Genomic DNA, 23632 nt, shown 5'->3' on the forward strand with positions numbered 1-23632 from the left:
ACGACTCCTTAAATGCGCCTTATAATCCGGTGCATTTTTCGTATGAAAAAAGACCTGAATAGACCCGCCCATCGGCAGCGCCCCTTTTAATCTGGTACACCCTATGGTCCGAAAAATATGGTACACATCTGCCGCCTGTTTGAAAACATTGATACGACAGATACAAGCATGATAACATGAATGTGCAGTATATGATTGAGTGTCTCCGTGGTGATGCCCCGTATAGTACACGCAAAAACCTAATTTAAATAAAGCAGTCTGCATAACTTTTCAATTGCACAAGTAGTCTTCAATCAATCAATCAATATTTATTTATACAGCCCCAAATCACAAATGTCTCAAAGGACTGCACAAACCATTACGACTACAACATCCTCGGAAGAACCCACAAAAGGGCAAGGAAAACTCACACCCAGTGGGCAGGGAGAATTCACATCCAGTGGGACGCCAGTGACAATGCTGACTATGAGAAACCTTGGAGAGGACCTCAGATGTGGGCGGGCACCCCCCCCCCCCCAGTAGATTACACACAATTTTACTGTTTGTACACATCGTTTAGCATGTGGCATCTTACAAAATGAGGCCCTTTGTGTTGCAACTTGCTTGTGCATGAGAAGTGCTATATAAACAGAGTTTGATTAAACACTTTCACTCATGCTATGACGAAATAGAGCAAGTAGCTCACTGCAAAAACTGAAATCTAAGTAAGATTAAATATCTCAAATAAGAGTGATATTTGCTTATTTTCTGCCTGACAAGATAATTCTTCTCACTAAGCAGATTTTATGTTAGAGTGTTTTACTTGTTTTAAGGGTTATGGTCCTATATGATCTCAGTAAGATATTACAGCTTGCTGCTGAGATTTTATGACCTTTATTGAGTAAAACATGCTTGAAACTAGAAACTCAACTGTTGCAAAGCTCTGTCATCAACAATCACAAGTATAAAACTACTTTTTTTAAAGTAATAATGTCTTACTTCAAGCATGAAAAAAAAATCATGAGCGTATATCATTATGTCAAGATAATGGCACTAGCATTTACTTAATTTAAGAATATTTTTCAACATACTGAGCAAAAAGGTCTATTTTTTTCTACCAAGAAAAGTGCACTTGTTATTAGTGAGAATATACTTATTTTAAGGTATTTTTGGGTTAATTGAGATTAGCTAATTTTACTCTATTTGGAATGTTTTGACGAACCGGATTTTCTTTTTCAATTGGCAGATAATTTTGCTTAGTTCATATAAAATGCCGCAAAATTTTTTTTTTTTTTTTCTGGTTTTTGAACACTGACTTTTTGCAGTGCAGTACAACAGTATTTTAAATTATTTAAAACACAATTGCACATGCATGTTAGGAAGCTCCGCCCACATACTTGCATGCCGCGATATGAACCAAAAACTCCATGAATACATGCATCCATAATTGCTTTAATAGTGTCCAAAATCAATGCACCTACCCAGTTTGTGGGTCCAGGACTAGATCTGAGGGGTTCTTGAGGCCTGAACTGATCAGCACAGTAGGATAGAGTCCATTTGCTTTGGAAACCTCCAGTGTTTTCTTTTCGGCATCACACCAATAAAGATTCTTTCCTATCCAGTCCACCGCTAAGGCACTGGGGACCGCTGTTCTGTGGACAATCTGTTGACCCAGGAAGAGAAATTTCTTAGACACGGTGATGAAATTAGTTCACGTTGAATATGCGTACAGTTACAATATGGTAGATCACATATCTCCTGTTCCTTGCTACTGCATGTTCGAAAAGGTTGATGAAAAGTATTACACATATGAACATAGAATCGGCCAACATAGAATGTTTTTAGAAACAGTTCATATTATCCATTTTAGATGTAAATTTTCACCCAAACTTTTCTTCATATACTGTTGTAGTGATCAAGCTGTACGTCAAAACATTGCGTGCAACAAACTTGTCTGTGGACGCGATCAATCATTGACTAAGTCGTTGTGCTTTGTTTTTAATTGACTCTGAAACAAGCCACCACGGGGCTAAAGAAAGTTCCATCACTTTGATAAAGAAGGTGAGAAACACAATGAAATTCACAGTTCAAAGGTGGTGTTCGGTGTAGCACAGTGCTTTTTAACAATAGGGCTATGGTTATTTAAACATTGTTGGGCCACCAAAAAAATATCCCAGCTGTCGTCCATTTGGGTTGTAATATACACTTCCACCACTTGTGGCAGTAGTGGCATCCTCAAACAAACAGAAGAAGTCTAGAGCTAAAGTCATAGAGCAGTTTCTCGAGTGCAAAAAATATGACTAAAGTGGCAAAGCTTTATTTTCATTCAGACTTAAAAAAAAATGACAGTTCAGTAAAGAAATGTATTTATTAATGATTTATCTTATTTCTTATAGCACAACACAATCAGTTATTTACGCATAATATTTGGCTATTTTTTTGTAATCAGCCTAACCAAAGCCTTAGGTTTATGTGTTAAATAATAATCCTTGTGATAAGGTCATGCTATAATATCACTTGAAAAAGTTGTAGACTATAAGTAGGTTACATATAATTATTGAATATGATTCAAATCAAGAGTAAGATTACTAATTCAGTGTTAATATTCAAGTGGGGCCTCAAAACCCTTTGTGGTGGAAACATTGGGCCTCGAGGTCAACAAGGTTAGGAAACCCTGATCTGGCAATGATGTGGAAAACGAAAAAATGTCCATGTGAGTAAAAATTATTAAGTAGCGGATAGCCCAGTCCTTTCCTTTTTGTTTTAATTGTTTTTTTTAATCTTGCACAAAAAATAAATAAATCATTTATCATGTATTCCTAATAATCCAAAGCATGCATCTATAATCCTTCAAACTATGCCTTCATAATCAAGACAACTGTGCCCCCCCCCCCCCCTCCCCCCAGTGCCCCCCAGCTCCAATAAATAAAACAGTTATGGTGATAAAAAGCCTGACTCGGAATGTTGTTTTGAAATGTACATGAAGGCAATATGCATATGTAAAGACATATGCATATTTGTATTATTTGAAGATTGTATAATTGCGAGTACAACTCCTAAATTAGAGACTCTACAGATGCAGTGAAAGGAAAAACTAATTAAACAACATATGATGATAAGAGGAATTAAATTGATATACTAATGAAATATGAAACATATTCACTGGACATGAAAAATAATTCAAGGCACGTCACATCCTCTGTGTCAACATGCAAAACAAAATAGTGTGATGGGTAGAGGATATTAAAATAAACTTCAAAAAAACAGTTATCTGCTGTATAGGCATCGACCGACAATGGCGAGCACCCACGTGGGATTGATGGCAATTTACAATCTTTAAAATAATTTTTGAAAAATCAATCTTATTGTTGTTAATTTGGTGGCGAGTGTGGTCCGTTTTACATAATAAACGCCTTACAAATCATATTGTAAACAATTGCTATTTCGATGTTTCATTGTGACCAACAATGACCTAAGGACACAATAAACTTGGCTTTAAACACACTGCACACAAGCGAATGAGGGTATACTTACTCAACAGCCATACATGTCACACTACGGGTGACAGTATGAACAACGCCAACACTGTCATAAATATGTGCCATATTGTAAAACCACGCTAAATAAAAACGACAAACACATTTTGGAAGAATATTTGCATCGCAACACAACATAAACACTACAGAACAAATTCCCAGAATTCCCTGCAGCACCAACTCTTCCATGACGCTACAATATAAAATGTAAACAAAATCTAAACAAACACCATTGGTGGATCTACACCTGACATCCACTGTAATGATACCACGTACAATAGTGTATCTACTCAATACTACTGGGATTACATCGATATTTTTTAACATCACAAAATCTTCTTTTTTTTTTTTAATGTATACTATGTTTAAAAACTTAGGGACTATGTCTCTGGACGTAGTATCGAATTGATACCCAAATTTGTGACATCATCCAAAACTAACGTAAAGTATTAAACAACAGAAGAATAAGTGATTGTTACATTTTATTTTTTTTTTAATTAAATCAACATGAAAATACACAAGATATACTTTCCATTAGTGCATCAACCTCCCATAGAAAACCACTCTCTCCCCCATTCACACTCATCCACACCCACTCACATAAAAAAGGGTTGTTTCTTTTTGCTAACAAAATTCTGGTTCCCACAACATATATAACACAGTCTGCAAGGGACAGTCCCTGAAACACACATGATTGTGTGTGTCGCCGGTCCACTAACATTATAATTAATTACTATTTTTAATATAATTGTTTTATATGATTTTACTTTCTTTTTTATCCAAGAAAATGTTTTTGTTTTTTTTAATCTCATTTAATTTTATTTATAAAATTAAAAAAAAGAACCTTATCTTGACCAGACCAGGTTGTTAATGAAATTAGACTTGTCTAAAAGGTTTTTAAAACCAGGTCCAGGCTCAGCAACACACACCCTCATCCATGCACAACAACAAAAATTAGGGAAACAACAGATCGCATATAAGTTATAAACAAAATTACATTTTCATAAAAATCATTTGTGTATAGTCTATATCAGGGGTCGGGAACCTTTTTGGCTGAGAGAGCCAAGAAGCCAAATATTTTAAAATGTATTTCCGTAAGAGCCATATTATATATTTTTTTAACACTGAACACAACAAAACGCGTGCATTTTTAAGAAAGACCGACATTTTTAGAGAGGTCTCTTATTCTTTGTTATAACATTGTTATTCTGAAGCTAACAGTGGAGGGGGCGTGCCGCGAAGCGGGGTGTTGCCAGAACCGGCCTCGAAATCAGCGACAGGTGCGTAGAAGGCCCACCTGGTCCTTTTTATCTGATCACCTGTCGCTATGTTATAAGCAGCAGCCAGGAGGAGAGACGGGCTTGGGGCTAGAAACCAGAGCGCGAGCGAGAACGAAAGACAAAATGTCTAGCATTAAAAGATTACAGTTGGTACAAAATGCGGCTGCTAGACTTTTGACAAGAACAAGAAAGTTTGATCACATTACGCCCATACTGGCTCACCTGCACTGGCTTCCTGTGCACTTAAGATGTGACTTTAAGGTTTTACTACTTACGTATTAAATACTACACGGTCTAGCTCCAGCCTATCTTGCCGATTGTATTGTACCGTATGTCCCGGCAAGAAATCTGCGTTCAAAAGACTCCGGCTTATTAGTGATTCCTAGAGCTCAAAAAAAGTCTGCGGGCTATAGAGCGTTTTCCGTTCGGGCTCCAGTACTCTGGAATGCCCTCCCGGTAACAGTTCGAGATGCTACCTCAGTAGAAGCATTTAAGTCTCATCTTAAAACTCATCTGTATACTCTAGCCTTTAAATAGACCTCCTTTTTAGACCAGTTGATCTGCCGCTTCTTTTCTTTCTCCTATGTCCCCCCCTCCCTTGTGGAGGGGGTCCGGTCCGATGACCATGGATGAAGTACTGACTGTCCAGAGTCGAGACCCAGGATGGACCGCTCGTCGGGACCCAGGATGGACCGCTCGCCTGTATCGGTTGGGGACATCTCTACGCTGCTGATCCACTTGAGATGGTTTCCTGTGGACGGGACTCTCACTGCTGTCTTGGAGCCACTATGGATTGAACTTTCACAGTATCATGTTAGACCCGCTCGACATCCATTGCTTTCGGTCCCCTAGAGGGGGGGGGTTGCCCACATCTGAGGTCCTCTCCAAGGTTTCTCATAGTCAGCATTGTCGCTGGCGTCCCACTGAATGTGAATTCTCCCTGCCCACTGGGTGTGAGTTTTCCTTGCCCTTTTGTGGGTTCTTCCGAGGATGTTGTAGTCGTAATGATTTGTGCAGTCCTTTGAGACATTTGTGATTTGGGGCTATATAAATAAACATTGATTGATTGATTGATTGATTGACAAAAAGACAATTGCTGGAAAGCGACTGAGAGACTTATTGAAAAATAAAACAATATTGTAACCCTGAAACAGGCTCTCATGTCGGTGCTTGGTGGTCTGTAGAACCCCCTGGAGGGCAAGCCCCACCCTAACCAACAATAAATAAATGACTTCTTACCAACTTCTTGAACATAAAAATGCATGACAATGTTTTATATTTTGAACGTTATTGTGGAAGTCTGCTGCTTCCGGGTTCTCGGGACCACCAAGGACTGACATGACAAGCTTTCACGTTCGACAATATGTATTTTCTTCAATAATATTTTCTCCTTTTCAGCAATTGTCTCACTTCCCCATGTCACTCTCTGCCTTTCGGCATTGTCGTCTGTCCAACTCTCTCTCTCGCCGCCTCCCGACTGCGGCCTTTTAACAGAACGACAGGTGATTAGATGAACACTTTCAGCTGTGTCATCCACTCACCTGTCGCCAACCGCTTCCCCACAGGCGCGCAGGCCACGCCCACCACAGTTATTTTTAAAACTGTGATTACAAGTGGAATTATTCATTATTTATTATGTTAAGCAATGTTAGCTCAGATTTATCCGAGAGCCAGATGCAGTCATCAAAAGTGCCACATCTGACTCTAGAGCCATAGGTTCCCTACCCCTGGTCTATATTATGTCCAAGTCAGACTCAACACACACCTTCAGTTTTTACACTCAAAAATAGGGAACACAACAACAGATAGCATATATGTTGCTGTAATTGCATATCTATAAATTATAATAGATTGTTACATTTTAACAGAAGTATAGATTGAACATGTTAAAACAGAAAATAAGCAGATATCAAGTAAATGAACAAGTAGATTAATAATTAATTTTCTATCACTGGTCCTTAATAATGTTGACAAAATAATATGATAAATGACACAATATGTTTCTGTGTATGTCAGCAGCTAAATTAGGAGCCTTTGTTTGTTTATTTACTACTAAAAGGCAATTTGTCTTGTATGTTCACTATTTTTTTTAACGGCGACATTGCAATAAGAAATATATGTTTAATGTATCGTAAGATATTTTTTTTGGGTTAAAATAAAGCCAATAATAACATTTTTTTGTGGTCCCCTTTATTTAGAAAAGTCCCGAAATTCTTTTGGTACTGGTACAAAAAAATTATTATACGGACAACACACACACACACACACACACACACACACACACACACACACACACACACATAGACACTCAAGGTCAGAATTTCACAAGAAAAACTTACAATATTTTGCGGTATTATAATAAAAGTCGTAATTTTACTCAACACAAGTCAAACTGTCAGGCTTGCCACTGACAGTTTGTTTGTGTTTTAGCTCCTCCTCTGTGTGTTTAGTATTTCCTGTCCTTAGTTCCTGTCAGCACTCTTATTTTGGTTCAGCTTCCTGTTTGTCTCCTTGAGTGCTTTGTTTCCCCTCAGCCGTGGCTGATTGGCACCTGGCCACACCTGATGTCAATCAGCCAGCTCCTATTTTACCTCCTTTGTTCTTCCAGTAAGTGCTGGATTATTGTCGCTCTTATGTCGTTGCTACCAGTCGTGATTTTGACACAAACGTTTACAAAAAATACTGAACATCTGTGCAAAAGTTGAAATTTTACTCAATAACAGTCGCAATTTTCCAAGAAAAGCTTAAAATAATGGCAATTTTATGAAGAGTCGTAATTTTACCCAACAAAAGTCACAATTTTATAAGAAAACTTTAAAATGTTGGCAATATTATAATAATAATCCAAATTTTACTGGGCAAAACTGTAACAAAAGTCATCATTTTATTAAAAAAAGGACACTATTTTACAAGAACCACAAAAAAATGGGTAATATTGTGATAAACGTCCTAATTTTACATTTTGCATTGAAAAGTAATAATTTTACATTAAAAAAAGTAATAATTTTGCCAGAAAATATTGCAATATTACAGGAACAGAAAGAATATGAGAAATGGTTCCCAATTTAATGAGAAAAAAGTTGAGACATTGTGAGAAAAAGACTGTTTTTTGTTATTTTATTTTTGGGGGAATTATTTGTTAGTAATTAGTTTTTAATCTTCATTACTTACCTATTACATTACGCCTCTATATACCTATTTATTTTAATTAATCTTGGCCATAGGGGGCACATTTTAATTCATTCTTATTACATATGTTGGCCAGAGGGGGAGCACTTCAAATGTTTACACACACTTGTTATTTCCGACACACAGTCAATTTGAAAAATCCTTTCTTTTTGGGACCACCCTAATTTTGATAGATTTCACCACCGGAGGTGCAAATGAGACATTCTCAATTCGATGCAATGGTTTTCCGTACTGGGACCATGATTTATGTCCTAACTCATTCACCGGTCATCATATGGAAGGTACTTTTCCTTGTTGGTGTCTCAAGAAGAGTGGAAATACAAGAACGCACACACACACCCACCCACACACACACACACACACACACACACACACACACACACACACACACACACACACACACACACACGGAGCATCCCCTGGCAGAAATGTAGATCAGCACCTATGGCGTTTATACACAATCTTACTACAATCCCTGCAGACATATTGCTGATGGGTGCCAAATAATACATTTTATCCCTCTCATTAGTTGGGTTTTCTTTTGCACATGTGAATACGACTTTAAGCAAATATGTGGGATACAAAGTGAAAAAAATATATATATATTTTTTGGCAAACGCGTTGTGAGTAAATTAACTAGAAAATAATGAAACGTATAAAACTGATTTTAAAAAAAAGAAGAAAAGTAAGTACCTGGGCCCGCCATCAATATCCCAATAAATCTTGCCAACTGGCAGATGAAGCAGATGCCTTGAACACGCCACTCTGACTGCCATTAAACAACATGATGCGCTTTGAGGTTGTCTCTCTCTCTCTCATCATTACCAAGAAGATATAGATCCTTGGCGAAAGATTAGGCTGTCCCTTAAGAAGCCATTTGGACCACAAAATCAAACCGCTGAAATGTCCTTCATTGTTCACTATCCTTCATCCAAAAAGCAGCAGGCAGAATAAGGATGATGCTCATCAAATAAAGTCTCGGTTTGACTTAATACACAAACCACAGTACTGATTTCTATTTCAGTCCATATCTTACCTTGTGAGTTTGAGTGCATTAGGCAGATTAAATGCGTGGAGCCAGTGGTACCACCACAAATATCCCCGAAAGAGAGAGTGAGTAAATGTAAGAATTGATCCAAATGGAGCACTGCCCTCAGTATAACACAAGTTGTATATTACAAACCCCGTTTCCATATGAGTTGGGAAATTGTGTTAGATGTAAATATAAACGGAATACAATAATTTGCAAATCTTTTTCAACCGATATTCAATTGAATGCACTACAAAGACAATATATTTGATGTTCAAACTCATAAACTTGATTTTTTTTTTTTGCAAATAATAATTAACTTAGAACTTCATGTCTGCAACACGGGCCAAAGTAGTTGGGAAAGGGCATGTTCACCATTGTGTTACATCACCTTTTCTTTTAACAACAGTCAATAAACGTTTAGGAACTGAGGAAACTAATTGTTGAAGCTTTGAAAGTGAAATTATTTCCCATTATTGTTTTATGTAGAGCTTCAGTCGTTCCGCTGTCGTATTTTACGCTTCATAATGCGCCACACATTTTCGATGAGAGACAGGTCTGGACTGCAGGCGGCCCAGGAAAGTACCCGCACTCTGTTTTTACGAAGCCACGCTGTTGTAACACGTGCTGAATGTGGTTTGGCATTGTCTTGCTGAAATAAGCAGGGGCGTCCATGAAAAAGACGGCGCTTAGACGTTGTGTAATACACGGACTCCCTTTTGCTGAACTTTATGCAGAAAACCTGTTACCTTTTACAAACCCCGTTTCCATATGAGTTGGGAAATTGTGTTAGAAGTAAATATAAACAGAATACAATAATTTGCAAATCTTTTTCAACCCATATTCAGTTGAATGCACTACAAAGACAAGATATTTGATGTTCAAACTCATAAACTTTATTTTTTTTTGCAAATAATAATTAACTTGGAATTTCATGGCTACAACACGTGCCAAAGTAGTTGGGAAAGGGCATGTTCACCACAGTGTTGCATCACCTTTTCTTTTAACAACACTCTATAAACGTTTGGGAACTGAGGAAACTAATTGTTGAAGCTTTGAAAGTGGAATTCTTTCCCATTCTTGTTTTATGTAGAGCTTCAGTCGTCAACAGGTCTCCGCTGTCGTATTTTACGCTTCATGATGCGCCACACATTTTCGATGGGAGACAGGTTTGGACTGCAGGCGGGCCAGGAAAGTACCCGCACTCTTTTTTTACCAAGCCACGCTGTTGTAACACGTGCTGAATGTGGTTTGGCATTGTCTTGCTGAAATAAGCAGGGGTGTCCATGAAAAAGACGGGGCTTAGATGGCAGCATATGTTGTGTAATACACGGACTCCCTTTTGCCGAACTTTATGCAGAAAACCTGTTACCTTTTACAAACCCCGTTTCCATATGAGTTGGGAAATTGTGTTAGATGTAAATATAAATGGAATACAAAAAATTGCAAATCTTTTTCAACCCATATTCAATTGAATGCACTACAAATACAAGATATTTGATGTTCAAACTCATAAACTTTATTTTTTTTCGCAAATAATAATTAACTTGGAATTTCATGGCTGCAACACGTGCCAAAGTAGTTGGGAAAGGGCATGTTCACCACTGTGTTACATCACCTTTTCTTTAAACAACACTCAATAAACGTTTGGGAACTGAGGAAACTAATTGTCGAAGCTTTGAAAGTGGAATTCTTTCCCATTCTTGTTTTACGTAGAGCTTCAGTCTTTCAACAGTCCGGGGTCTCCGCTGTCATATTTTACGCTTCAAAATGCGCCAAACATTTTTGATGGGAGACAGGTCTGGACTGCAGGCGGGCCAGGAAAGTACCCGCATTCTTTTTTTACAAAGCCACACTGATGTAAAACATGCTGAGTGTGGCAATTTTTAAAGTTAATGATTATTTGCAACAGAAAAAAAATGTTGTCTTTATAGTATATTCACCTGAATATGGGTTGAAAATGATTTGCAAATCATTGTATTCCGTTTATATTTACATCTAACACAATTTCCCAACTCATATGGAAACGGGGTTTTTACTATCACTATCAGGAGTGTATTGTCATAACAGTTTTGAAGCGACTCCAGTAAGTACAGTAAGTAGTAGCAGATTTTTTTTTTATATCACAAATGTTTTTATGCATATTCGAAAAATGTTTGGTCCTAAATTAACCAGTGTGTCATGACCCGTGGTCCGGATCATGTTTTGTTTAGTTCTGTTCTGTTAGTTTTGGACTCCTTTAGTTCCTGTTTGTGCACCTCCTGAGTTTAGTCACCATTGTAATTTAAGATTTTCACCTGCCTCTGTTGTTTGGAACACACCTGTGTCTAATCAAGAGAATACTACTTAAGTCTGCCTTTGTTGATCGCTCGTTCTGGCTTCATTGCTCGCGTCACACCTTTGCCAAGTGAGTTTTGTACCATGATCTAGTCCAGGGGTAGGGAACCTATGGCTCTAGAGCCAGATGTGGCTCTTTTGATGACTGCATCTGGCTCTCGGATAAATCTGAGCTGACATTGCTTAACACGATAAGTAATGAATAATTCCACTTGTAATCACGGTGTTATAAATAACGTTCAAAATATAAAACATTCTCATGCTTTTTTTATGTTCAAGAAGTTGCGTTAATGGTAAGAAGTAATTTATTTATTATTGGTTAGTGTGGGGCTTGCCCTCCTGGGGGTTCTTCAGACCACCAAGAGCCTGTTATAGGGTTACAATATTGTTTTATTTTATTTTTCTCTCAGTTGCTTTCCAGCAATTGTCTTTTTCTCTTTCGTCCTCACTCGCGCTCTGGCTCCAGCCTCAATCCCGTCTCTCCTCCTGGCTGCTGCTTATAACAGAGCGACAGGTGATTAGATAAAAAGGCCCAGGTGGGCCTTCTATGCACCTGTCGCTGATTTCGAGGCCGGTCCTGGCAACATCCCGCTTTGCTGCAGGCCCGCAGGCCACGCCCCCTCCACAGTTAACTTCAGAATAACAATGTTAATACAAAGAATAAAAGACCTATAATACTCTGGAAATGTTGGTCGTACTTAAAAATGCACGCGTTTAGTTGTGTTCAGTGTTAAAAAAAATATTATACGGCTCTTAGGGAAATACATTTTAAAATATTTGGCTTCTTGGCTCTCTCAGCCAAAAAGGTTCCCGACCCCTGCTCTAGTCTGTGCTAAGTTGTAGCTTTAGCTTCCTGTGTGATCGGCACCTTGTTTCGTCTGTTTATTTTCTGTTTTGTACCTGTTTTGTGTTCAGTTACGATTAAATTATGTTGTTACCTGCAAGTCCTATCCGGAGTCGTCCTCTTGCTTCCTGGGAGAACAACCCTCGCATCACCATGCAACCTGGTCGTGACACAGTGGAGTCGGCATGTTGTATAAATGGTAAATAAAAACAGAATTCAATGATTTGGAAATCCTTTTCAACCTATATTTAGTTGAATAGACTGCAAAGACAAGATATTTAACGTCGGAACTGAGAAACTTTGGTATTTATTGCAAATATTAGCTCATTTGGAATTTGATGCCTGCAACATATTTAAAAAAAAGCTGGCACAAGTGATAAAAAGACTGAGAAAGTTGAGGAATGCTCATCAAACACTTATTTGGGACATCCCACAGGTGAACAGGCTAATTGGGAACAGGCGGGTGCCATGATTGGGTATAAAAGCAGCTTCCATGAAATGTTCAGTCGTTCACAAACAAGGATGGGGCGAGGGTCACCACTTTGTGAACAAATCCCTTGTTTAAGAACAACATTTCTCAACCAGCTATTGCCACTTTTTGGCAATGTGGTTAATGATTATTTGCATATGAAAAATAAGTGTCTCAGTTCGAACATTAAATATCTATTTGCAGTGCATTCATATGAATATAGGTTGAAAAGGATCTGCAAATAATTCTATTCTGTTTTTTTTCTTTTTTTTACCTTTTACACAACGTGCCAACTTCACTGGTTTCGGATTTTGTAGTACTAGCCACTAAAAGAGACCGAACCAATCAGAGCGTGCTCTTCAGTATTGTGGCCACTGATTGGCTGAGCGTCAGGAAGCATTACTATATCAGATTAAAAGAGCGTAAAGGTGACTAAAGGGTGTTATTTCATGTTTAGAAGCCTCTCATAAGGTTGAAAAATATAATCAGAAGGTTAGTAAACAGGGTTTTTATGCTCCAACTATGAACATATTTGATTGGTAACAATAATTCTTACGACTGATTTAGCCCCTTTTTTGGCGGAAATGAATTTATCGCGGGCAATTCCCTAACCAATTAACAATCTGGTTGCGTTAACCTCTTAAGGCCCAAGCTGTTTGTTTACATCCATCCATCTTCTTCCGCTTATCCGAGGTCGGGTCGCGGGTGCAGCAGCCTAAGCAGGGAAGCCCAGACTTTCCTCTCCCCATCCACTTCGTCCAGCTCTTCCCGGGGATCCCGAGGCGTTCCCAAGCCAGCCGGGAGAGATAGTCCTCCCAACGTGTCCTGGGTCTTCCCTGTGGCCTCCTACCGGTTGGACGTGCCCTAAACACCTCCCTAGGGAGGCATTCGGGTGGCATTCTGACCAGATTTCCAGACCACCTCATCTTGCTCCTCTCTATGTAGAGGAGCAGCGGCTTTACTTTGCGTTCCCCCCGGATGACAAAGTTTCTCACCCTATCTCTAAGGGAGAGCCCCGCCACCCGGGGGAGGAAACTCATTCCAGCCGGTTGTACCCGTGATCTTATCCTTTTGGTCGTGACCCAAAGCTCATGACCATAGGTGAGGATGGGAAGGCAGATCATCCAGAAAATTGAGAGCTTTGCCTTCCGGCTCAGCTCCTTCTTCACCACAACGGATCGATACAACGTCCGCATTACTGAAGACACCGCACCAATCCGCCTGTCGATCTCACGATCCACTCTTCCCTCACTCGTGAACATGACTCCGAGGTACTTGAACTCCTCCACTTGGGGCAGGGTCTCCTCCCCAACCCGGAGATGGCACTCCACCCTTTTCCGGATGAGAACCATGGACTCTCACTTGGAGGTGCTGATTCTCATTCCGGTCGTTTGTTTACATGCTTTTTTTTATTTATCTTTGCTATTTAGGCTTATTGGACCCTATTTAGAATAACAACTAAGAATCATATTTTGATATGATGTACTTAGTCCATAAGTACACAAACGTGTACTTCATGTTTAGTGACATGCTAATTCTTATTTTTACCCTTTTTTTTTTTTTTGCCAAATTCCATTGTATGTTATACTCTTTTGAAACCACCAGATGGGAGTATAAGTGTCCACATAAGCAGCCATAAGACCCCAAGTCAGTAGTGTACACAATTTTGGAAATAAGAGCTAAACGGTGCTGTCCACGAATGTGGCCACTAAGCTTTTAGATATGTTAAGGCATGAGAATTTAAGTTATTGACATCCAACCCATGACACGCAAACACAACATTAGCAACTTGGATGTGGCCGAAAACGATGGAGAGTAAAAAGGCACACCTTGGGTGAGACTAGCTTGGAAAGTTCAATGTTACCTTCAGGTCACTTCCATTGAGTCGCATTCTGTTGATCTTCCTCCCACTCGGCCGGGTGGAGTCCACCCAATAGATGAACTCCTTCTTGTAGTCGAAGTCGATGTGTATAATGTTGTTTAGGCCCTGCGAATCACACAACCAATCAGGTATGTACAAGTGCCAACGTCATCACGCATACAGTGGGGCAAAAAAGTATTTAGTCAGCCACCGATTGTGCAAGTTCTCCCACTTAAAATGATGACACAGGTCTGTAATTTTCATCATAGGTACACTTCAACTGTGAGAGACTGAATTTGAAAAAAAATAATCCAGGAATTCACATTGTAGGAATTTGGCATAATTTATTTGTAAATTAAGGTGGAAAATAACTATTTGGTCAACCATTCAAAGCTCTCACTGATGGAAGGAGGTTTTGGCTCAAAATATCATGATACATGGTCCCATTCATTCTTTCCTTAACACGGATCAATCGTCCTGTCCCTTTAGCAGAAAAACACCCACAAAGCATTAAGTTCCCACCCCCATGCTTCACAGTATGTTTGGTGTTCTTGGGATGCAACTCAGTATTCTTCTTCTTCCTCCAAACACGCTGTTGTAACACGTGCTGAAATAAGCAGGGGCGTCCATGAAAAAGACGGCGCTCAGATGGCAGCATATGTTGTTCCAAAAGCTGTATGTACCTTTCAGCATTAATGGTGCCATCACAGATGTGTAAGTTACCCATGCCTTGGGCACTAATGCACCCCCATACCATCACAGATGCTGGCTTTTGAACTTTGCGTCGTTAACAGTCTGGATGGTTCGCTTCCCTTTTGGTCCAGATGACACAATGTCGAATATTTCCAAAAACAATTTGAAATGTGGACTTGAACGAAACAGAACACTTTTCCACTTTGCATCAGTCCATCTTAGATGATCTCGGGCCCAGAGAAGCCGGCGGCGTTTCTGGATGTTGTTGATAAACGGCTTTTGCTTTGCATAGTCGAGCTTTAATTTGCACTTACAGATGTAACGACAAACTGTATTTAGTGACAGTGGTTTTCTGAAGTGTTACTGAGCCCATGTGGTGATATCCTTTAGAGATTGATGTCTGTTTTTCATACAGTGCCGTCTCAGGGATCAAAGGTCACGGTCATTCAATGTTGGTTTCCGGCCATGCTGCTTACGTGGAGTGATTTCTCCAGATTCTCTGAACCTTTTGATGATATTACGGACCGTAGATGTTGAAATCCTTAAATTTCTTGCAATTGGACTTTGAGAAACGTTGTTCTTAAACTGTTTGACTAATTGCTCACGGAGTTGTGGATTAAGGGGTGTACCTCGCCCCATCCTTTCTTGTGAAAGACTGAGCATTTTTTGGGAAGCTGTTTTTTTTATACCCAATCATGGCACCCACCTGTTCCCAATTAGCCTGCACACATGTGGGATGTTCCAAATAAGTGTTTGATGAGCACTCCTCAACTTTATCAGTATTTATTGCCACCTTTCCCAACTTCTTTGTCGCGTGTTGCTGGCATCAAATTCTAAATGTAATGATTATTTGCACAAAAAAAAAATGTTTATCAGTTTGAACAGTTTGTAGCATATTCAACTGAATATGGGTTAAAGATGATTTGCAAATCATTTTATTCCGTTTATATTTACATCAAACACAATTTCACAACTCATATGGAAACGGGGTTTGTATGAAACTTAGAATGTATGGATTTGTTCTCTAATGAAGTTTAAATAGCACACTACTCTATCATGCTCCCAGGGCCCCACTGTCACTCAGCAAACACTCGCCGCCACCATGCCGTCTCACTCGGAGGCTGCCTTGAAAAGGTGTCAGATAATCCGACAGGTGAAATGCGACATCTTCATCAGATCATCAACACCTTCACAGACAGGCGCCAAAGTGCCCCTCGGGAGCGTCGCTCCACTCCAAACATCATTTATAGAGAAGAAACCTACATAGAGCTTTTATCAGCACTCTCAGATCTAAAGTCACATTTTTAGTGTCCTTGTGAAAGGTATGGACACCTTCCAGCCTCCAAAACCGTGTTTCTTGTGTACTATTTATGGAGTTCAGGACTATTTCCGTGCTTTTCCTGACCACAAATCTGGACCACGATTAATCAAGATGACAAGTCTATATCTGGAAATCACCAGGCCAAGCAAAATTCACTAATGATTTTACAATACAGTACGTGGTCTGTTGATTAATGAAATTAGGGACGCTCTATTAGTTTTTCCCTATTTTTTTACACTAACTTTAGAGAAAAATAGATGGAGGACAAAACCAGGTATGGACAACTAAAGACAGATAAAAGTGTTCATGCCTAAAATTATGTTCATTGAGTGTCCAGGAATTTACATGACACTATATGGCAGGGGTCGGGAACCTTTTTGGCTTAGAGAGCCATGAAAGCCAAATATTTCAAAATGTATTTCAGTGAGAGCCATATCATATTTTTTTAACACTGAATACAACTAAATGTGTGCATTTTTAAGTAAGACCAACATTTTTAGAGTATAATAAGTCTTTTATTCTTTTTAATAACATTATTATTCTGAAGCTAACCAATAATAAATAAAATGTCATATCTGTTGATCATGTTTTTGTTTGACCATGTGCTGTTTGTCCTTTGAACTCTTTAAGTTCCGTTTTTTTTCCACTCCCTTGTCTGGTTTCCTTGGTTACTCATTTTGTCCACCTGTCTCTGGTGGACAAAAAACCCGCTCACCTGCTTCCCGAGCACTAATCAGAGGCAGTATTTAAGCTCGTCTTTGCCAGTCAGTCGCCCTGGCGTCAATGTGATCTTTTCTTGCTCTGTGCTGACTTTTTTCATGCCTTGCCATAGTTTCGTGCTTCATGCCATGCCAAGTAAGTTTTGTTTGATTTATGCTCTTAGTCTATTTATGCGTTAGCTTTGTTCCTTTGCCCAAGTTGTGCCTCCACTTTTGTTTGTATCTTTTTATAGTTTAAATTAAATCATGTTTTTACCTAAATGCCATGTCCCGAGTAGTCCGTCTGCCTTCCTGGGGGAATGACCCTGCAGCAAGCTGCGACCCCCCCCATCATGACATAAAATACTTCTTACCATTACTGCGACTTCTTAAACAGGTGCGGTAGAAAACGGATGGATGGATTTAAATACATGAGAATGTTTTATATTTTGCACGTTATTTTTAGCACTGTGATTACCAGCGAAGTTATTCATAATTATCGTGTTAAGCAATGTCAGCTAAGATTTATCTGAGAGCCAGATGCAGTCATCAAAAGAGCCATATCTGGCTCTAGAGCCATAGGTTCACTACCCCTGCTATATGGCAACACTTGTCCATTGAATTGGATACGCCAGGGGTATCGAACTAATTTTAGATCAGGGGCCACATGGAGAAAAATCCACTCCCAAGTGGGCTGGACTGGTAAAATCACAGCACAATAACTTAAAAATAAAGACAACTTCAAATTGTTTTCTTTGTTTAAAAAATAACACATGTTGCAGATAATAGTATTCTATCTTAATTTGTCGTTATTTATGTTTTCTGAATAAATGTGATAATGTTCATCAGTCAACTATTTGGGGTTGATTTTCAATCTATCAAGATAAAAAAAAAAAAATCAAAATCAAATTACCCTATGTTATTTATCTAGTTTGATCATAGTCCTCGACTGATGTACATCATGTGGTTTGTTTTGTACATACGGAGCATCATCTACAACCGATACCGATAATTTCCGATATCACATTTTAAAGCATTTATCGGCTGATAAAGAGTTGGCATTCTAGTTTCAAGCATGTTTTACTCAGTATAGGTCATACAATCTCAGCAACAAGCTGTAGTATCTTACTCAGATAATTTAGGACCTAAACCCTTAAAACAAGCAAACCAGTCTAACATAAAATCTGCTTAATGAGAAGAATTATCTTATCAGACAGAAAATAAGCAAATATCACCCTTATTTGAGATATTTAATCTTACTTCGATTTCAGTTTTTGCAGTGTACTCAGATCTTCCTGCAAAGTATGCATTAATTTCAGGTTGTCCTCTGTGTGTATCCTTCGCTGGGAAATAGTCTTTGCCATTGAGTTGAATGTGCCAGCCTTGACTTTTGTTGAGACCTACAGATTGTTTATCCTGAAACTACTGTACTTATTACACAACAGCTGATTGATTGCAATATGTGTCATAGTTGTAGTTTTGTTTACCAAATTTGAAAGGGTTGATATTGCCGTGTAAATTCACTAATTTGAATTAATTGCATCTACTCTATACCAGTGGTCCCCAACCAGCGGGCCGTGGCCCGATTGGTACCGGGCCGCAGAATAATTTTTTATTCATTTTTATTTAAAAAATAAAAAAATTAAAAATAAAACAATATTAAATCACATTAAAAAACTAATTTACACTTACAATTAGTGCACCAACCACAACAACCTCCCTTTTTCATGACAAAAACGTCCCTTTTTCATGACAAAGGAAAGAAAACAAATAAATAAATAAAAAAAATAAAATAAAATAAGAAGGAAAAGGAAAAAAACAACTCTATTGGCTCTTAATTAGTCATTACTAAGTACTTATTAATGCCTTATTCTGCATGGCCTTATTATACAAACAGTAAGCCATTAACTAAGAGTCTTTCCTCAATACCATCAGAATTATTGCTTATTAGAAACCTTAACCCTAACACTTATATGTTCCCCTAATTTCCAAATAACAAATTATATTTGCTCTTAATTAGTCATTACTAAGTACTTATTAATTAATGCCTTATTCTGCATGGCCTTATTATACAACCAGTAAGCCATTAACTAAGAGTCTTACCTCAATACCATCAGAATTATTGCCTATTAGTAACCCTAACTCTAACCCTTATATGTTCCCCTAATTTCCAAATAACTAACTCTATTTGCTCTTAATTAGTCATTACTAAGTACTTATTAATGCCTTATTCTGCATGGCCTTATTATACAACCAGTAAGCCATTAACTAGGGACGGCGTGGCGCAGTGGGAGAGTGGCCGTGCGCAACCCGAGGGTCACTGGTTCAAATCCCACCTAGAACCAACCTCGTCACGTCCGTTGTGTCCTGAGCAAGACACTTCACCCTTGCTCTTGATGGGTTCTGGTTGGCGCCTTGCATGGCAGCTCCCTCCATCAGTGTGTGAATGTGTGTGTGAATGGGTAAATGTGGACGTAGTGTCAAAGCGCTTTGAGTACCTTGAAGGTAGAAAAGCGCTATATAAGTACAACCCATTTATCATTTATTTATTTAACTAAGTCTTCACTAAATACCATCAGAATTATTGCTTATTAGTAACCCTAACCCTAACACTTATATGTTCCCTTAATTTCCAAATAACTAACTCTATTTGCTCTTACTTAGTCATTACTAAGTACTTATTAATGCCTTATTCTGCATGGCCTTATCATACAACCAGTAAGCCATTAACTAAGAGTATTCCCTCAATGACCTCAGGATTATTGCTTATTAGTAACCCTGACCCTAACCCTTATATGGTCCCCTAGTTTCCAAATAACTAACTCTATTTGCTCTTAATTAGTCATTACTAAAAACTTATTAATGCCTTATTCTGCATGGCCTTATTCTACAACCAGTAAGCCATTAACTAAGAGTCTTCCCTCAATGACCACAGAATTATTGCTTATTAGTAACCCTAACCCTAACCCTAACCTAAACCCTAACCCTTATATGTTCCCCTAGTGTTCAAATAACTAACTCTATTTGCTTTTAATTAGTCATTATTAAGTACTTATTAATGCCTTATTCTGCATGGCCTTGTTATACAACCAGTAAGCCATTAACTAAGAGTCTTCCCTCAATACCATCAGAATTATTGCCTATTAGTAACCCTAACGGCGGTATAGCTCGTTTGGTAGAGTGGCCGTGCCAGCAACTTGAGGGTTGCAGGTTCGATTCCCGCATCCGCCATCCTAGTCACTGCCGTTGTGTCCTTGGGCAAGACACTTTACCCACCTGCTCCCAGTGCCACCCACACTGGTTTAAATGTAACTTAGATATTGGGTTTCACTATGTAAAGCGCTTTGAGTCACTAGAGAAAAGCGCTATGTAAATATAATTCACTTCACACTTCACTAACTCTAACCCTTATATGTTCCCCTAATTTCCAAATAACTAACTCCATTTGCTCTTAATTAGTCATTACTAAGTACTTATTAATTAATGCATTATCCTGCATGGCCTTATTATACAACCAGTAAGCCATTAACTAAAAGTCTTCACTAAATAACATCAGAATTATTGCTTATTAGTAACCCTAGCCCTTACACTTATATGTTCCCCTAATTTCCAAATAACTAACTCTATTTGCTCTTAATTAGTCATTACTAAGTATCAATCAATCAATCAATGTTTATTTATATAGCCCCAAATCACAAATGTCTCAAAGGACTGCACAAATCATTACGACTACAACATCCTCGGAAGAACCCACAAAAGGGCAAGGAAAACTCACACCCAGTGGGCAGGGAGAATTCACATCCAGTGGGACGCCAGTGACAATGCTTTAGGGGACCGAAAGCAATGGATGTCGAGCGGGTCTAACATGATGCTGTGAAAGTTCAATCCATAGTGGCTCCAACACAGCCGCGAGAGTTCAGTTCAAAGCGGATCCAAGTACTTATTAATGCCTTATTCTGCATGGCCTTATTATACAACCAGTAAGCCATTAACTAGGGACGGCGTGGCGCAGTGGGAGAGTGGCCGTGCGCAACCCGAGGGTCACTGGTTCAAATCCCACCTAGAACCAACCTCGTCACGTCCGTTGTGTCCTGAGCAAGACACTTCACCCTTGCTCTTGATGGGTTCTGGTTGGCGCCTTGCATGGCAGCTCCCTCCATCAGTGTGTGAATGTGTGTGTGAATGGGTAAATGTGGACGTAGTGTCAAAGCGCTTTGAGTACCTTGAAGGTAGAAAAGCGCTATATAAGTACAACCCATTTATCATTTATTTATTTAACTAAGTCTTCACTAAATACCATCAGAATTATTGCTTATTAGTAACCCTAACCCTAACACTTATATGTTCCCTTAATTTCCAAATAACTAACTCTATTTGCTCTTACTTAGTCATTACTAAGTACTTATTAATGCCTTATTCTGCATGGCCTTATCATACAACCAGTAAGCCATTAACTAAGAGTATTCCCTCAATGACCTCAGGATTATTGCTTATTAGTAACCCTGACCCTAACCCTTATATGGTCCCCTAGTTTCCAAATAACTAACTCTATTTGCTCTTAATTAGTCATTACTAAAAACTTATTAATGCCTTATTCTGCATGGCCTTATTCTACAACCAGTAAGCCATTAACTAAGAGTCTTCCCTCAATGACCACAGAATTATTGCTTATTAGTAACCCTAACCCTAACCCTAACCTAAACCCTAACCCTTATATGTTCCCCTAGTGTTCAAATAACTAACTCTATTTGCTTTTAATTAGTCATTATTAAGTACTTATTAATGCCTTATTCTGCATGGCCTTGTTATACAACCAGTAAGCCATTAACTAAGAGTCTTCCCTCAATACCATCAGAATTATTGCCTATTAGTAACCCTAACGGCGGTATAGCTCGTTTGGTAGAGTGGCCGTGCCAGCAACTTGAGGGTTGCAGGTTCGATTCCCGCATCCGCCATCCTAGTCACTGCCGTTGTGTCCTTGGGCAAGACACTTTACCCACCTGCTCCCAGTGCCACCCACACTGGTTTAAATGTAACTTAGATATTGGGTTTCACTATGTAAAGCGCTTTGAGTCACTAGAGAAAAGCGCTATGTAAATATAATTCACTTCACACTTCACTAACTCTAACCCTTATATGTTCCCCTAATTTCCAAATAACTAACTCCATTTGCTCTTAATTAGTCATTACTAAGTACTTATTAATTAATGCATTATCCTGCATGGCCTTATTATACAACCAGTAAGCCATTAACTAAAAGTCTTCACTAAATAACATCAGAATTATTGCTTATTAGTAACCCTAGCCCTTACACTTATATGTTCCCCTAATTTCCAAATAACTAACTCTATTTGCTCTTAATTAGTCATTACTAAGTATCAATCAATCAATCAATGTTTATTTATATAGCCCCAAATCACAAATGTCTCAAAGGACTGCACAAATCATTACGACTACAACATCCTCGGAAGAACCCACAAAAGGGCAAGGAAAACTCACACCCAGTGGGCAGGGAGAATTCACATCCAGTGGGACGCCAGTGACAATGCTTTAGGGGACCGAAAGCAATGGATGTCGAGCGGGTCTAACATGATGCTGTGAAAGTTCAATCCATAGTGGCTCCAACACAGCCGCGAGAGTTCAGTTCAAAGCGGATCCAAGTACTTATTAATGCCTTATTCTGCATGGCGTTATTCTACAACCAGTAAGCCATGAACTAAAAGTCTTCCCTTAATAACCTCAGAATTATTGCTTATTAGTAACCCTAACCCTAACCCTAACCCTTATATGTTCCCACAGTGTCCAAATAACTCTGAATTAAGTCTGTGTTACTTACATAAGCAACTAATTACTGGTGAATATGGTCCCCCATACTAAAGTGTTACCATTTTTTCTATACTACTAAAATGTAGTGGCGTACAGAGGCAAGGTCACTCACCTGTTTCAGGATTGTATAATTGGAACCGTCGACACTCAGCTTACGAATCTCGTGGTGGTCGGCCATGATAAGAAAAGGCTCTTCAGCTGAAAACAGAGAACGCATATCATTGATGTACTTGAGTTCTGAATAATGGAATAGCGCAAACAATAAGTGATAAAAACGAACAAACATATAATTTGGCCAACCTGATGCAGCCTTGCAAACATGGAGGTTGCGCTCTAAGGCGTCATAGCCGTCCACACACAGGCATTTGTAGGAGCCATAGGTGTTGATGCAGCGCTGGCTACAGGGGAGGGTAGTGGAGCATTCGTCAACATCAACACACGTCATCCCATCATCCTTTAAGTGGAAACCGGGCCAGCATTTACACTGAGAGCAGACATACAAATTGGACCAAAAATGAGCACTGTCATGATCAGCCATTTAGAAATAGAAAGGTGAGACATCCTCAGAT

The 23632-nt window shown here is 38.9% G+C and overlaps 1 protein-coding gene across 6 annotated transcripts in view; it reads right to left on the reverse strand.

The window, feature by feature from the left end:
• The window catches only part of lrp1bb (low density lipoprotein receptor-related protein 1Bb), a 993888-nt gene that overhangs the window by 148761 nt on the left and 821495 nt on the right, over positions 1 to 23632 (reverse strand). For all 6 annotated transcript variants that reach the window (XM_061918476.1, XM_061918478.1, XM_061918475.1 and 3 more), the window contains 4 exons: positions 23364 to 23547; positions 23176 to 23261; positions 14529 to 14651; positions 1461 to 1642 (listed from right to left, as the gene is read on the reverse strand). In XM_061918476.1, the coding sequence (XP_061774460.1) occupies positions 1461 to 1642; positions 14529 to 14651; positions 23176 to 23261; positions 23364 to 23547 (575 nt within the window). The remainder of the gene's footprint in view (positions 1 to 1460; positions 1643 to 14528; positions 14652 to 23175; positions 23262 to 23363; positions 23548 to 23632) is intronic.

Source organism: Nerophis ophidion, linkage group LG13 (assembly GCF_033978795.1).
Source record: "Nerophis ophidion isolate RoL-2023_Sa linkage group LG13, RoL_Noph_v1.0, whole genome shotgun sequence".
Taxonomy (NCBI): Eukaryota; Metazoa; Chordata; class Actinopteri; order Syngnathiformes; family Syngnathidae; genus Nerophis; species Nerophis ophidion.